An 18,105-nucleotide genomic window follows, 5' to 3' on the forward strand; every position below is an offset into this window, starting at 1 on the left:
GCTTGATTTGGTTTCATTTCACTTGGCAAAGCACAGCCAATAGGAAATCATTTGATGAAGAGACATTGTAGTGGCAGATTCCTACTGTCCTTTGTTAGACTAGTATGGTTGTAACTATGGCAACATCTTTTCTCCAGACCAAAGTTCAGTTATTTTACAACTTTATTACCACTGCTGTTAGTTCAAAGTTTACTGGCATAATTTTCTACCAGTACAAAACTAGGTCTATAATCTCTAACAGCAGGGAACAGTCTCTTTCAGCTTGGAGCTCTCATTAACAAGACTAAGGAAAGAAGAAAAGTATAACCTGCACCACAAGAAAACACATCTCTCTGATAAAATGCCATCCAGAAAAAAAACATTGATGTTTGCATCTGCCTGTTTTACCAGTATTTGGTCTTTTGTGATAGTCTGCATCGTTCTTGCAAACAAAAACTGGGTCTCAAGTAATGTTAACTTTACCGAAGGAAATTCAAGTGCTATTATAACCGTCACATATGGGGTTTTTGAAGGTGTGTGTTCAAAGAAGGTGATTGGTGGACTTGAAACGCCAGCCAAAAATTTCCAAGGTAACTACTATAGTGAATATAAATGGATACTGTTGTGTTGTCTTACCTTGATACATTTCATTTTAGCAGATACTATGAAGAGCAGTTCATGTCTTTTATTTGTTTATACATATATTTTTATTGAAGACTAGAGTATTTACATACTAACATTATGGGATTTAGGAGAGTTGTAAAAATAAGAGAACAAATAGTACAGCACATAATAGCAGCAACACAATTGCAAACAGCAACCCTTTCACATTATCCAGGATCTTATTAGTTCATAGCTTTGTCTGTGGGAAGTATCAAGGTAAAAGGGAAACAGTTGTATTAAAAACAGCAAGTCTAAGTTTGCAGAAGCTTTCAGTCAATAGCGGAAAAGTAGTTACTGCTCATTTTATTATCGTTTTTTTTTACAAATTATTTCAAAAAGATAATACAGTTCCTGCTGATTTGGAATGACATGCATACAGTGCTCTGACCAAAATGTTAGGTTTTAGACAGTAATTTTATTCTAAAACATGATTGTCACAAGTTTCATGTTAGGCTGTAAAACATTTAAACAATTTAACAATGCCAGTACAAATATTTTGGCAAAATTTGTATAAATTGATTGTCATTTTAGTTAGGTATTGGGTAATATTCATTTTTAGCCTTTTCTTTTAAGGCTCCTTCATTTTAACTTGTAAATAATGGAGCCAGTCAGGTTAACATATAAACTAGTATTTTTAAAATCTTTTATGTTTGCATGTTACTGTAGCTATATAATACTAGCAATTCCTTTTTGACTAACATGACAATATGGAATTTACCTTGCAACATGAGCTTGACATACACCTTTTATAGGGATGTTTCTCCATGAGACTACCAAAGGGTACCTGTCAACATTCCACTTTGATAAACTATGACATGAGATTTCCAACACAACTCAGGGAATTAGAATAAGTTGTGTTCTTCCACCCAGACGCATCTTAGACTTCACAACATCTGAAAATGTCCAATAGATTGGGTCAAAGCTGAACTCTACACTTACAGAAAAATCAGACATATATATCTTCAGTTCTTCATATTTCCTCTTACTAGTAAATTTACCATAGGACAGAAGGACGACAGGCAAAAAACAAAGAAGAGAAAGTGAGAGGTGCGGGGGAGGGAAAGGAGAGAGAATATAGATAGGCTTGGCAGAATTCAATTTTTATATTGTTATAATTTTGTTGGATAATATGGATGTTTATTTTTAATATTTTTTTCAATTTTTGTCTATTAACATTTTCACAGCTGTGGAAAATTATGGGGCATGTCAGACAATAATTAATTACAGTAGATGTTGAAATTAAAAAAGTTAAAGCTTTATATTATTAGAACACATATTGTCGACATCACATGTCAAAATATACAAAGTAAATACCCTGAAATCAACCTCTAGCAATTTCCTAACCAGTATTTTCTTACTCTGCATATATATATTTAAGTTATCATCAGTGGAAATATTTTTTCATTGCTTTGTGTATGTTTGGTGAAATTGACGATTACTAAACTTACTGATAAAAATCTCATCCTTCCAAGCCTAGATATAGACAAGACGAGGGGAAAATGAGGAAAGAGAGAGGGAAAAACAATAAAAGATGAAGTTTTACCTAGGGGAACCTTGAACAAAGATGCTATATATATAAGACAAGCAAATATTAGAAAAAATATATTAGAAAAAGCAAAATGGAACTAGTAAAAGCTAGGCATGTACATAAGTGTTTGCAAGGATCAGGGCCTTACACTGGATTTTACACCAGTGTGACTCTATTGGCTTCAAAGAAACTATTCTGATGTACTCCTTTGAATGAGAGAAGAGAAGCAGGCCACAAAACCTATTGAGAAAGTCGGGGAAGAATGGTTTAAAATAATTAGCAGACAAGATGTATATTTTATAGATTATTTTATATATGATACTTTTGACAAAGACCATGATGCCACAGACAAATTAACAGAACAGAACTGACCCAGACAGGACCCCATCCTAGTCTAGGAAATAGTAATCAGGATAATTTATTTTTACACACTTAACATAATCTTTTCTGAGTTTAGTAAGGAGACTCTACCTGCACCCAATGACAAAACATTACCAAGACCACAACAATATGTAACATTGACAAGATACTTTCTATATGGTGTAGCTGCACTGAAGTCACCTTTGGCTGATTATCTATGATAACAGCATATTATCAAAATTATGAGGATGGCAACATTATTTCAATGCAAGTTATAAGGACCACATTACAATGGGGAAAAAACCAGTTGCAAGTGTTAGTAGTAGAATATCTTAAATATTTTAAAAATGAAAATAGTGACACAGTTTGGTATCAGTCCATTGAAACAATTTCAATTAGAACAAAGGTTTTGGGGACAGATCAGCCCTATATTTGTCTAGTTAAAATATTATTTTAATTTCCAATTTTGTATATAAAAAAGGTTGTTTACGTTTGACTGTATCCCTCTCACACCAACGGACATAGGTCCTCATCCTAGCTCCATGCAGACGGACCTTCATTGACTTCAGTGGGCACAGCAGTCTAACCACACAGAGCTCATTGCAGAATCAGGGCCTTAGATTGGAAGCAGTTTGGGGTATGCACCTCGTCTTTGTGTTTTTATAGCAGCTAGCACAATGGAGCCCCAGTTCTGATTATGGCCTCTAGGTGCTATTATAAAATGAAAATCAGTCACAGAATACTTGTATAGGTAGGGCAAGTAGGCTTTGACCAAGCAGAGAGAGATTTGTGACCCTGTTTTGTTCTTCTCAAATTAAAGTAGAAGTGAGATTTTAAATACGACATTACTAAATGATTAGCTTACCACAATAGCTATTTATAGTTATTGAAAAATAAGAATGCCTGAGATATTTAAATTTGAAAAGACCCAGAGTTTATTCTGGCCATGAAAGCTACTTTAAGGGAGATTTTTATTATATAGACAAAGATATGTTTAAAGAATAGTCTAAATATATTTTTCTTTAAGTTAAAAAGTCTCTCAAATAAATTCCTCTAGGAATAAAGTCAGTGTAGAGTGCACTTGTTGTAAAGTAATTCTTAGGGTCTGTATTGTACATTATTATTTATTTGTTAAAGTCTATTGTATATGATTCTACAAATTTTTAAACATACATACACTTCTGTGAAAGATTATTTTCTTAATTTTTTAACCTCATCTGTTAAAATGATCATCAAAAAAGTTAAGCCACAAGAGTCAGAACATTCCAATACTGTACAGTGTCCTCCATCCAAGGGTCTTGAGGAATAGTCATACCTTTAGGTTAATGTGGTAGCGGATGGTGAAGAGAGCTCTTCTGCCATCCTCACAAAGGCTGCATTCCATGACCACCTCCCCATCAGTGAAAAGAAAGAGGCTCTCAAAAGGCCGCATTTATGTGAGAAAATAGAATTGACAGTACAAGTTATGCACCTTTTATTGAAGGGGAAAAAAAAGTAACCTCAAGAGCAGTGATATCTTTTATTGAACCAACTTCTCTTGGTGGAAAGGATGAGTTTTTGAGCTTGACAAAGTTCTTCAGGTCTGGGGAAGCTAACCAGAGTGTCTGAGCTAAATAGAAGTTGGGACAGATTGTTAAGCATAAGGGTCTCCACATGCTATTGGAGACCACTTAAAATGAAGTAAGCAATTAAGGGTTAGCATGCACTTGGGTGTGTTACAAATTTTAATAAGCCATAAAACCATTGTCTGTATTAAGTCCATGGTGTTTAGCATCTAAGCAGAGTTATGAATTTCAATTCCCAGGCTCATTTCTTGAAGGTGTTGTGCAGATTTCCTTTGAGAATGAGGACTGAGAGGTTACATATGGAGTGATCGCTTTGTGAAAATTGTTCACCTATGGGTGATTTTTTTTGGTCTTATTTTTCTGTTAGTTCATTTGAGATATAACAATTGTCTGGTTTCACCCACACCACATAGTTGTCGAAGGCGCATTTGATGCGCTGGATGAGATACACCGCATGTGTAGAACCCATGGATCTTGAAAGGTGTGTTGCAGGGGGAAGGAGGAGAATACTGATGATTGTAGCAGTGGAGATAGGTCTGCAAGTTTTGCATCCGTTGTTCTGGCAAGATCTGGTGGCCTTTGGGGTCTATGGGAAGCTTAATTCTAATGATAAAGAGTTTGGGGAGATTGTACTGTTGTTTGAAGGCCAGAAGAGATGGTTTGGGAAAGATTTTCTTTCAAGATGTGGTCCCCATCAAGTATGGACTGTAATTGCTTGATTATACCCCATATGGGTTCCAGTGTAGGGTAGCAGGTGAAGTTGTGGTGAAAAAAAAATCTATGAGGGAAGCTAGGTTGTCTGTCCAGAGGGGGGAAAAAATATCATTGATGTGTCTCAGGTATACAGTTGATTTCATAGTACATTTTTTCAGAAATTCTTCCTCAAGATGATCCAGGAAGAGACATTGGCATATTGAGGAACCATTTTACGATCCAGGGCCATTCCCATGATTTGGACAAAGTGTTTATTGTTAAATGTGAAGTTGTTATGGGTGAAGATGAAATGGATGAGTTTGACAATGTGTTTGGGGTGGATTTCTGAATGTTGTAAATTATCTTGTAGGTATTTGAGGCAAGCAGTGATTCCATCATGGTGAGGGATGTTGGTACATAAGAAAGTAACATCCATAGAGGCAAGGGTGGTGTTCTGGGGGAGGTTGTTAATGTTGCAGAGTTTCTGGAGGAAGTCAGTACTGTCTCAAAGGAGGCTGGCCCTTTGGGTAGTGAGTGGTTTGAGGATGAAGGAAGGTAATCAATGTGCAAAGTAGTGCACATTGGAAAACATAATCCCAATTATGCCTACAAAACAATGAGGTCTAAATTAGCTATTACTACCCAAGAAAGAGATCTTGGAGTCATTTTAGATAGTTCTCTGAAAACATCTGCTCAATGTGCAGCCGTAGTCAAAAAAGCTAACAGAATGTTAGGAACCATTAGGAAAGGAGTAGATAAGACAAAAAAGATTATAAAGCCACTGTGTAAATCCATGGTATGCCCACATTGGAATGATGAATGCAGTGCTGGTCACTCCATCTGAAAAAAGATACATTAGAATGTACAAATTACAGAGCAGGGTAACAAAAATGATTAAGGGTATAGAACAGCTTCCATACGAGGACAGATTTAAAAAACTGAGACTATTCAGCGTGGAAAAGAGAAGACTAAGGGGCAGGGGGCATGATAGAAATCTATGAAATCATGAATGGTGTGGAGACAATAAGGAAGTGTTATTTACCCCTTCACAAAACACAGGAACCAGGGGTCACCCAATGAAATCAATAGGCCGTAGGTTTAAACAAACAAAAGGAAGTACTTCTTCACACAGTGGAGTCAACCTGTGGAACTTGTTGCCAGGGGATGTTGTGAAGGCCAAAACTATAAGTGGATTAAAAAAAGGTTGTTTTTTTAACCAACTGGTTGAGAGGTTGTAGTTGGTTCCACTTTTTGTCTGTGTGTAGAATGGCAGTCATCAGGGGTTTTATTTGATAGTTTTGGGTTTCCTCCATGATCTCCAGGTAGGCTTACTGATTTTTTTCTTCCAGCGTGTGGGAGCATGCAATGATTTCTTGTCTGAGGTGGTGTAGCGATGCGAGACTCACCCCTGCAACACCTCCTGCTGGTAATCCAGGGAATTAGCGTTCCAGCCTCCAGAGCGCCCTCTGCAGGCTAGTGTCCCACTGCCACTGGGCCCAGAGTCCCTCCCAGACCCCAGTGTCCCCTTTCACGGCAGGGTGCCGCCACCTGTGGTACCCTACACAGATTTGGGTCTCCCCTCCCCAGGGAGACCTCAACCCTTACCTCAGTCTATGGCCACTGCTAGTCTTCACCTCACCCCCATTTTCTGGGGCCAACTGTAGTGTAAGTGCCATTCATCATAGGCAAGGGGGACCTGCTGCCTCTGCCTACCCGTGGGCTGCCCTCTGCAACCCCAGTACCTCTGTGGCCTTACTCTAGGCCTGCAGAATTTCCAGGCCGGAGCTCCCCAGCCCCTCTAGCCTTCCCCCAGCCCTGCTCTACCACAGGTACTCTCTCAGCTTCCCAGCAGCCAGGCCCCTCTCCCTCAACAAGGTAGAGGAAGAGTTCTTCTACGCCTAGCTTCACTGGCTTTTATAGGGCCAGCTGGGTCTGTTTGGGGCATGGCCACAGCTGAGGCTGCCTCCCAATCAGCCTAGCTTTTTCCCCTGCCCCGGCCCTCTCCCAGGGCTGTTTTAAGCCCTTCCAGGCAGGAGTGGGTGACTGCCCCGCTACAGGTGGTCATTTGTGGAGTATATAAGGTGCAGGAGATGGTTCCTCAGTTTTTCTAATATCCTTCTGACGAGCAGTTCAGCATCTTTAGGGAAATAGATGTTGTTCAACTTGGCTTCCTTCTTCTTCATGTTGTGAAGTTTCTATTTTAAATGTCAGAATTTGAAATCTTCCATAGTAGTTTGCATTGTTGTTGTGTTGAATTTTCAGCAACCATTTTTAATCTTTCCAAGCAAAGATTCCAACAACTTTAACATGTTGTTCATTCGTTTTATTATGTGCATCTTTATATTATGAGACTAGCAATTTGCTTCATGGCAATTTAAAAACTAAAAGGATTTTAAAATGCACAAACTATTTGTCATCATTTAGCTACCAGGTAAAAGTGGAAATGTCTAGCTTCAGAATCCTGAAAGATCATATTTTTTCAGAGTATAAAAAGGATGATAATACAAACGTGCACAAAGAAAATGTGAAGGGAGAGGTATGCTTTTTCTTCAATAGGTTTTATACAACATTTATTAGGAAGAGTTATGAACATACTTTTAAATATACAGCACATCCTCTCACTAATAGCAAGCATCTCGTGCACTATGGATCTCTATGACATATTCTGTGCTGGTTTCCCTTGCGGAACTCCCATTGATCTCAGTGCATGGTGTGTGTGAGAAATGGAATGGGAAACGTTCTATAAAGATCTGCAGCGTGAAATAAAAAGGAGAATTTTGCCCTTGTAAGACTGTTCTTGGGATCTAAGGAATTTGCTGGCAACAGCACTGTGATTGTTTTTAAAGGGTTAGTTAATTAGTAGCCTTACAAACAGACTAACAAAGACCTTTACAAATGACAGACCTCCCAAATTTATTTATTTACTCCACTGAAAGATATATTGGATTTCCTGTTGTACATTTTGGAAGTTAAAGTACAGAACACAAAAAACTTGACCAAGGTAACAGCAGCCTACTAACAAGCTGCTAATGATTTATATGGGGTAATTCAAGTACTTTATACTTTCATGAGCTGGCAAAAATTCAGAAGCTGTTAGTCACCTCAGAACATTTGTGTACCTACCGAAGTATAAGCAGAGTTTGTGTTTTAATTATTTACCTATGGCGGGCACATCAGAAAAGTTCTATTCAGCTAATACCGGGTGGGAAGTGTTTTGTCAATGGCTTGGCTTGTTTTCAATCTGAAAGCAAACTTGGGCCATTTTTAGGGCCATTTATTTTGTGGAGAAGTGGCAGGGTGAGGTGTGCATACATGCCAGTCTTGAACTAACTTTATTAAGAAACAGGAAGTGACATCATTAGAGGAAGTTTTATTATTTTTCCAGTACCTTACAGAAACTCTTGACAAACACTTGAAAAGTACTGATGCTAGAATTGACTTAACTGATCATCAATTTTCATGCAGACAGGTGTTCTGTGATGCCTCATGGGGATGTATCAAGCTGGGTTGGATTATATTGTACTTTAAAAAATTATAGTATGTAATGTAAATTTTTAAATGAATGTAGAACTTGTGAAAGGTATCAAACTGGTAGCACTGGAGATTGAAGACACCCAGGGCAGTAGCCTAAACTTGTTCCCACTGAAATCAATGAGAGTTTGAGCATTTAATAGGGTCCTAAAGCCAATACATTGTCACAGTCCTAAATATAGTCCAAAACCTGACCTATCCTTTGGTAAAAATAAAATAAGCAAATAGATGTAGGAAAGGCCAGGTAGGGTTGTGGGAGAATTCCACAGGCGGGGGCAAATGTCCACGGCCTTCGTACATGGAGTGTTTTGCACTGTAAATGCACAGAGGGTTTTATTTAAATGTAGATTCATACCGCTTATTTTCAATAAAATCTGCTTTTGCAGATTCCTTTTGCTGGTTCCAGCTGTGAAGTATGGGATTTTATTCTAGCATCCAATAAAATATTACAAACACTAGAAAGGCAACCTATAACATATGACCTAAAAACCTTTTTTTAAAAAAATCCTATGCTGGATGGGACATGCTACTTAGTGTGTCTCTAAATACACTGTAACAGTGTGCAGATATATTGTATCTGCTAACTTGGGATTGCAATGTGCCTGCATAAGATCAATCACTCGTGGTCAGGGAGTAGAGTGGGTCCAGACTCATGATTAGGCTCTCTCATGATTAGTTAAACTTGAGTGAACAGGTTAAAGTAAGTTTGGCAGAGAAGAATGGACTGATCCTATCCATACAGACCCAGACTTATTTTGTGAAATAGACAAAAATTAGTAATAAGACTATATGCATAATAAAGCTGAAGTAGCACTTGCTTCACATCAGCTTTGTGAAATGTCCACCTCCTGAGTCACCATCTTTTCCTATTTATTTCAAGCAGAATTACTGACATTTGTATATAGTTTACATAACAGAGCCTCATCTGGTGTTACATAGAACAAAGTTTCCAGAAATTGGCTTATGGTATCAAGTATCCTCAGATCCCAGGAGTAACATGTAAAACAGGAGACAGCAGTTTCCTTTCCTGTTTATTTTCAATGACCTATTTTAAAAGAAACACAGTGGAGGCCTGATCACTGTTACGATTTCTCTAGTTATAGACAGTAAACTCAGTACTCTACAATAATCTGTTGTATCCAAAGGAGGGGTGGAAATGAGTTTTTTCTGTGGATGCTGACTGGCACAGTTCCTGTTTGAATGATTGTTCTAATGTGGTTGGGGTTTTGTTGCCATACTAATTACATATAAAGGCACCTAGAGCCTTGTATAGGTATCTTTTCAATATTATTTAAATCAAAATAAGTAAATACATAAAATATCCAGGTACAATGGTACCCTATTCTCAGCATAGACCTACTGTGACTGCATCTGGAATATTGTGTTCAGATCTGGGCATTTTATTACCAGAACAATACTGACAAATTAGAAGGATTTTATGGAAGACAGAAAAATAATAGACACAGCAATCTACACATATAAAGTAATAACGAAGGCCCAGATCCTCAAATGTATCAAGGCCCAACTGCCCTAGTCTCAAGGCCCAACTGTACCCCAGGTTCCCATTCACAAACAGATCTCTGAGACTTAGGTGGCTATAAGTATATGCTCACAATCAGTTTTGTATTTTCAGCAAAACTTGACTTTTATTAATATCAAATATTGGATCTGGTATTAACGCTGAGCTATCATATTTCAGTGACAGCGTTGGGAAAGATAGAAATGAAAAGTTTGAACGTTGTGATTATCTTGCTCCTGGTTCTCAGTTTGCTTAGCTCCCTTATGAGTTCTGGATTTACATGCTGCAACACCGTAACCAATCCCTACCAGACATTTCTGGGACCCATTGGAGTCTATACATGGAATTCCCTAAATGGTAAGTATGTACTGCATACTATTCTAAAGGAATTATATAATATACTGCATAGAGAATGCCTGATTGTCATGTACATTAAGGCCCTTTTACACCACTCTGGTAAAGCAAAGAAGGGGGGGAATGTGTGAGTGAGTGAGAGAGAGAGAGAATGTGCATGCATACATCAATTATAGGACTTGATTCTCATTTACACATGCATGCATACACACCAACCCATTTCTAAATTATATATTATATAAATTATATATATAGGGTAGACTTCTAATCTCTAGCAAGAGCTCTGGCACTTATCAGGAGTGACAGCAAGTCAGCATTATCTTCTCACTAGTAAGATTTAAGGATTGCATGTCTATGAATTTAATGGTTATGGGAGGACTATGAAAATATCACAAACCAGCAACATTTGAAAGAGAATTCTATTTTATTCAGGTATTATGCTATAACTGTCACCATGGTATCTGAGCACCTTGTTCCTTCAGACAGCAATTAAATTGTAATGGTTATTTTAAATGAATCCATCATTCAGTAAGTTTCTGGGTGCATTGATTGCAATAATAAAAATGAAAAAACAGAGGTAGTTATTTACAACATAATTTAATGCAATTAAATGCATGCACATCACAGCAGAGATCTGAAGCTGACCCTTCTCAAACTACAGAAATCAAGGCAGACATGCAGGAAAATGCAGGTATTGGAAGTGACTAAGGACTAAATTTGCAAAGGTATTTAGGCACCTATGTGCTTTTGAAAATCCCACTAGGTACCTATCTACATCTTAATGCACCTAGATACCTTTAAAAATCTGGACCCTTGTGTCCAGTTCCATCTGGCACTGAGCCTCGTTAATTTCACTCATTTCTGAAGAAAAGTCAAATCTATCTTAAGAGAGCTTCAGCCCATTGTTTATGCACATGCGAGCATAGGACCACTCAGAGCAAGTTTAGCAAGGTCAGAGGAGATAGAAATGCAGAAGTAGTAATTAGGAAAGTACTCATTCTCAAGGACAAAATGATATATTTTATATTTATGTTGTATAGCAGTTTTTAAACTAAGGGCTGTGGGAAAGGTGCGGAGGAGTGCATGGTTCGGACATCCCTGAGGGGAGATTCTATTAATAGAGAATCTCTATGTCTTAATGAGGACTAGAGGATGGAAAATGATAAAATACAGGCTGGTCTGATCAGAAACAGTCAAATAAAAAAAAGTCCCATTCAGTTACATTGTGTAATGGCAGACAGCTAAAAGGAGACAAGTTTTTAAAGTGCTTATGTACCAATGCTAGAAGTCTAAATAATAAAATGTGTGAACTAGAGTGCCTCTTATTAAATGAGGATATTGATATAATAGGCATCACAGAGACTTGGTGGAATGAGGATAATCAATTGGATACAGTAATACCAGGATACAAAATATAACTGAAGGACAGAACAGGTCGTGCTTTTGGGGGAGAGACATTATATGTGAAAGAAAGCAGAGAATCAAACGAAGTAAAAATCATAAATGAATCCAACTGTTCCATAGAATCTCTATGGATAGAAATTCCATGCTCTTATAACAAGAATATAGCAGTAGGGATATATTACCGACCACCTGACCAGGATGGTGATAGTGACTGTGAAATGCTCAGGCAGATTAGAGAGGCTATTAACATAAAAAACTCAGTGATAAAAATGGGGGATTTCAATTATCCCCATATTGATTGGGTACATGTCACCTCAGGACAGGATGCAGAGATAAAGTTTCTTGACACCTTAAATGAGTGCTTCTTGGAGCAGCTGGTCCTGGAACCCACCAGAGGAGAGGCAATTCTTGATCTAGTCCTAAATGGAGCACAGGATCTGGTCCAAGAGGTGAATATAGCTGGACTGATTGGTAATAGTGACCATAATATAATTAAATTTAATATCCCTGTGACAGGAAAAACACCACATGGTTCAACACTGTAGCATTTAATTTCAGAAAGGGGAGCTACACAAAAATGAGGAGGTTAGTTAAACAGAAATTAAGGGGTACAGCGCCAAAAGTGAAATCTCTGCAAACTGCATGGAAACTTTTTAAAAACACCATAATAGAGGCTTAACTGAAATGTATATCCCAAATTAAAAAACATGGTAAGAGAACCAAAAAAGAGCCACTGTGGCTAAACAACAAAGTAAAAGAAGCAGTGAGAGGCAAAAAGGCATCCTTTAAAAAGTGGAAGTTAAATCCTAGTGAGGAAAATAGAAAGGAGCATAAACACTGGCAAATGAACTGTAAAAATACAATTAGGAAGGCCAAAAAAAGAATTTGAGGAACAGTTAGCCAAAGACTCAAAAAGTAATAGCAAATTTTTTTAAGTACATCAGAAGTAGGAAGCCTGCCAAACAACCAGTAGGGCCACTGGATGATCGAGGTGCTAAAGGAGCACTCAAGGATGATAAGGCCATTGCAGTGAAACTAAATGAATTCTTTGCATCGGTCTTCACGGCTGAGGATGTGAGGGAGATTCCCAAACCTGAGCCACTCTTTTTAGGTGACAGATCTGATGAACTGTCCCAGATTAAGATATCATTAGAGGAGGTTTTGAAACAAATTGATAAATTAAACACCAGGTCACCAGGACCAGATGGTATTCACCCAAAACTTCTGAAGGAACTCAAGTGTGAAATTGCAGAACTACTAACTGTAGTCTGTAAGCTATCATTTAAATCAGCTTCAGTATCAGATGACTGTAGGATAACTAATGAGATGCCAATTTTTAAAAAGGGCCCCAAGGTGATCCCGGCAATTAGAGGCCTGTAAGCCTGACTTCAGTACTGGGCAAACTGGTTGAAACTATAATAAAGAACAAAATTGTAAGACACATACATGAACATAATTTGTTGAGGAAGAGTCAACATGGTTTTAGTAAAGGGAAATCATGCCTCACCAATCTACTAGAATTCTTTGAGGGGATCAACAAGCATGTGGACCAAGGGGATCCAGTGGATATAGTGTACTTAGATTTTCAGAAAGCTTTTGACAAGGTCCCTCACCAAAGGCTCTTAAGCAAAGTAAATTGCCATGGGGTAAGAGGGAAGGTGCTCTCATGGACTGGTAACTGGTTAAAAGATAGGAAACAAAGGGTAGGTATAAATGGTCAGTTTTCAGAATGGAGAAAGGTAAATAGTGGCATTCCCCTAGGGGCTGTTCTGGGACCAGTCCTATTCAACATATCCATAAATGATCTGGAAAAAGAGGTAAACAGTGAGGTGGCAAAATTTGCAGATAATACAAAATTACTAAAAATAGTTAAGACCCAGGCAGACTGCAAAGAGCTACAAAAGGATCTCTCAAAACTGGGGGTGACTGGACAACAAAATGGCAGATGAAATTTAATATTGATAAATGCAATGTAATGTACATTGGAAAGCATAATCCCAACTATACATATAAAATGATGGCGTCTAAATTAGCTGTTACCACTCAAGAAAGAGATCTTGGAGTGATTGTGGATAGTTCTCTGAAAACATCCAGTCAATGTGCAGCAGTAGTCAAAAAAGTGAGCAGAATGCTGGGGATAATTAAGAAAGGGATAGAAAATAGGACAGAAAATATCATGTTTCCTCTATATAAATCCATGGTATGCCCACATCTTGAATACTGTGTGCAGATGTGATCGCCCCATCTCAAAAAAGATATATTGGAATTGGAAAAGTTTCAGAAAAGGGTAACAAAAATGATTAGGAGTATGGAACGTCTTCCATATGAGGAGAGATTAATAAGACTTGGACTTTTCAGCTTGGAAAAGAGACGGTTAAGAGGAGATATGATTAAGGTCTATAAAATTATGTCTGGGGTAGACAAAGTAGATAAGAAAGTGTTGTTTACTACTTCTCATAACACAAGAACTGGGGTCACCAAATGAAACTAGTAGGCAGCAGGTTTAAAACAAATAAAAGGAAGTATTTCTTCACACAATGCACAGTCAACCTATGGAACTCCTTGCCAGAGGATGTTGTGAAGGCCAAGACCATAACAGGGTTAAAAAAAGAACTAGATAAATTCATAGGTCCATCAATGGGTATTAGCCAGGATGGACAGGGATGGTGTTCCTAGCCTCTGTTTGCCAGAAGCTGGGAATGAGCGACAGGGGATGGATCACTTTATGATTACCTGTTCTGTTCATTTCCTCTGGTGCACCAGGCACTGGCCACTGTCAGAAGACAGGACATTGGGCTAGATGGACCTTTGGTTTGACCCAGTAGGGCCATTCTTATGTTCTTATATACTGCAATTTAGACTAAAGAAATAGAATCCCACTGTCTACTTTATTCCTAGAACTTCTAACCAAAAACAAGGATTCTTCTTCAGTCATATTAATACAGGCAACACATTTATGCTGTAGCACCATTTAGGTAACTTCTATAGTGACTTACATCTCTACATATCTTCTAAAGTTTGTGGGGAAATGTGGCTCTTGGATCTGCAGTTCAGCTCTCTTATCTTTGGTAAGATCTCTATTATGTATAACATGCAAATGCCTATTGGTGTCAATAGGATTCCTGTATATGGGTCAAGTGGATAATATACTATGCATATCTCTGCTGTGGGTCCAACAGCAAGACTTCCCCCTTAGATGGCTTTACTCCCACTGAAGTCAAGAGGAATCCTTCCATTGGCTTTAATAGGAGTTGAGTTGGACTCAGAGGTAGGTACACAAAACATTGCACATCAGTTGTCAGACAGGGCACAGTAAATTCTTTAGATAACTCCCCAGAATATTTTATTTATAGGAAACTCCAGATTTTTCTTCCAATTGGTTGAAATGCCTAGAATGAAATAGATATTAGAACTGTTATATTTGCATAAGTGTACCCATATAATATCACAGTGCTATTTGTAACATTGTATTCCTATTTTCTAGGCATCTTCATTCTTCTAATCATGATATTGTTTGCAGTGAACGTAGAGGCAAACAAACTGTCTGTAGAGTTGGCTTCAAACTGTGTGTTTTCTTCAAGTGAATATAAACACTCCAGAAACAATTATGAATATTCATATTGGCTCATGCTTCTTATCTTTCTTTTGAATGTTGCAACTATCATCATCATCGTCTTCTATCACCATGCAAGGTATTCCAAGAGGAAGGAACAGGAGAGACCCATTGAAAATGCACCAAAAGATGGTATTTTATTTTAGTGATACCAGTTCTTTCATTTAAAGGTAATGTGGAAGAAAATTGCAAGTCAATATGTGGACAATCATGGCTGATAATTTAAACTGCAAATGTATATTGTTGTTCACTTCAGTTGTTCATTGTGCTGTCCGCCTATCTTTAGTACTGATTGAATTAATCTTCATCATTTTAGATCTATTTTGCCATAAATGTTTACAAATTATTTATTGATAAGGGCATCAGTTAAATGAAGTTGTATAATGATCCCTATGTGCACCATTTGTCTGTGGGCCCTTTAAGAATGAGCTTTGCATAGCTCACCTTCCTGACTCCTCCCCTGGGGGAGTACCTATGTGAAGTTAAGAGTCTGGAAGGAACAAAGCAGCAGCTACAGCACAGTGAAGACCAGGACCTCTCAATGGGTGGAACACAATCCAGAATTGAGTTTTTAGGGGATCCCCACTGCACTGCTACTGTCTGAGTGGGCAGCAGCAAAGTGTAAAGGGCATTAGGACACAGAGATTTGGAAAGTGAATGCAAGGAAACATTCCATCTTCGTGCTGCTGCTCCTTCAGTCCTACCCCATTATGCATCCAAGCAAATCCTATTGCAGCCCTTCTCTCCCCATCCATGCATCATTCAGCATAGCCAGTTTCCACCTCTTGCATTCTGACTTTTCTTGGCTGCAGAATGGCCTCTAGGGGCTGTTTAATTTGTAGTGAGGGCTGAACCAGCACCAGGACCAGGGTGGCCTAAAAATACAAAGACCCTTTACTCTGCCCTTTGAAGTCTGAGCTCAATCAGATGCAAGGACAGGCCCATTATTTTGATTATGGACATAATTCCTGATTGGAAAGCGGTAGACTAATCCAGAAAACATAAGAAATCTTGAAGATTATAGGGCAAAGTCACTGGGGCCTCAGTGCTTTGCCCTCCACTGCAATCAGTTGCCATTTCTCCCCCCCCCCCCTTTTTTTTTCATCTTTCACTTTCTCTTTGAGCCCCACAGTAAATGATCCCGTCCACACTTAGAATTCACTGTTGCTCTTTGCCTCACCAATCTTCCTCGGTTACTTTATTCTGGAGTATGAACTCACTTCTTCTAGCGACTACACTCACATTAGGCCATGCAGAGTAGCAAACAATATGAACACCAGTGCAAAATCAGTGCTATTGCTGGAGTCTTGTTCCTGTCTGGAGTGGCTAAATAGAAACATTGTGGTTTACATGGTGACCCTGTGCTAGAGGGACATTATGTAATCATAAATAAGGAAGGAGATGGTCTGTTCAGTTAAGAGTGAGATGGTGAGTATCTACAAGTCAATTATTAACCGCTTGTTCACATTTGCAAATGTTTTTTAGGACCCCTGTTTTAGACTATATAAAGACTTTTTTTTTATTAACACAGCTAGTGGAATGATAAAGCTGCACCTTGTACAGGTGTGGTCCTCCTGTTTCCTGAAAATAAAATCATACTGCCCTTTTGCACTGACACAGATAGTGAATATTTACAGGATAATATAAATGCCATGGCCGAAGCTCTTATTCATTACATGGAGCTGAATAATTAAAGTATAATGCTTCTAACTAACGGAACAAAAAAAAGTATTCTGTAGTCTTTAAAGGGAGTTTTATTCTCTAGCTTTCTAACTTCCTGCAGCGAGGCTGAGCTGACTCCTTCTCTTTAGGTGCTGATAATTTTCACCAACTGTATTCACATCTTCCTCTGCGCAGGAAGGCAGACCCCATGGCATCCTGTAAGCTTACGCTCAATGCTCATGTTGCAGGGATGGGTGTTCACAGACTGAAGTGATTAGCACCTTGCACTCTCTTGCCCCTACCCCAAACTGCTGGGAGACCTTTCCCAATGATTTAACTGTATCACACAGTCTCCCTTTACCATACCTTATCAAGCCTGATTTACAGATGCATTCATTACATCGGAGGTATATGATGAAATACCACAGCGGCTCCAAAAAAGAACACTTGAATGGATACAGGAGTTTTGGAAGAATGTAACTTCTCAGAAGGTTGACTCAAGCAAATAAAACCTCTTCTGGAGCTTGTTGGTTACGTCAACATAATTTTCAAGATTAAAGTATAAAATCTCCAGTGTATTTTGCCAGATGAAGGTATAACCCGCTGCAGAAATCTTACCTTAGAGCAGTTTATATGGAGCAGATCAGTACAAAGTTAGGGTGGTATTCTGGAAAAAAGCTTGGGTCGTTTATCTTTGAGAGATTGAATAGGTGCATCAAACAAGAGACCTTTCCAGTTTTCACTTTATGATAAAACCCTTGCATAGAACCACTTTTCATCACTGCAAACATTTCAGCTGAAATGTCAGATACTTTGCACACACAAGCTAAACTGGCACAAAGCCAAACATTTGCCAGTTTTGCTTCAGCTGCAAAATTTTTCACACAGCTTCAGTGAGCAATTGTTACAGCTTTGCTAAGCCAACATCCATCACGCAACATGACTAATCCTGCATCTGTCATTAGGTAGGATAGAAACAAAGTCATTGTAATAGAGAATTATTAGAGGACTTATGTCTCCTCCTTTGAAAGTAAGAGGGTCAGCCTTGTTTCAGTATTTGTAGAGCAGCAACAGATCATTTTCAATAATGGACAAACTGCAGAAGATTCAACAGTTTGCTTCTAATAAGCAGCCTCAGTTCTGGGTCCTTATCTGAACCTCATGGGTCTGTAAAAATCAGGCTGAAAATCTCACAAGATCTCATGCTTTTCTTGTGAGATTTACATGTTTTACT

General features: G+C 38.3%; 1 protein-coding gene across 1 annotated transcript; it reads left to right on the forward strand.

Annotated features, from left to right (window-relative positions):
* Nucleotides 1-221: 221 nt before the first annotated feature.
* On the forward strand, nt 222-17,393 carry CLRN3 (clarin 3). Its single transcript, XM_073354055.2, has 3 exons — nt 222-569; nt 10,019-10,195; nt 15,081-17,393. Exons 1-3 carry the CDS (start codon nt 341-343, stop codon nt 15,353-15,355), a joined length of 681 nt encoding a protein of 226 aa, XP_073210156.1. The 5' UTR covers nt 222-340; the 3' UTR covers nt 15,356-17,393.
* Nucleotides 17,394-18,105: the final 712 nt, after the last annotated feature.

This window comes from Lepidochelys kempii, chromosome 7 (assembly GCF_965140285.1).
Source record: "Lepidochelys kempii isolate rLepKem1 chromosome 7, rLepKem1.hap1, whole genome shotgun sequence".
NCBI classification, from domain to species: domain Eukaryota; kingdom Metazoa; phylum Chordata; order Testudines; family Cheloniidae; genus Lepidochelys; species Lepidochelys kempii.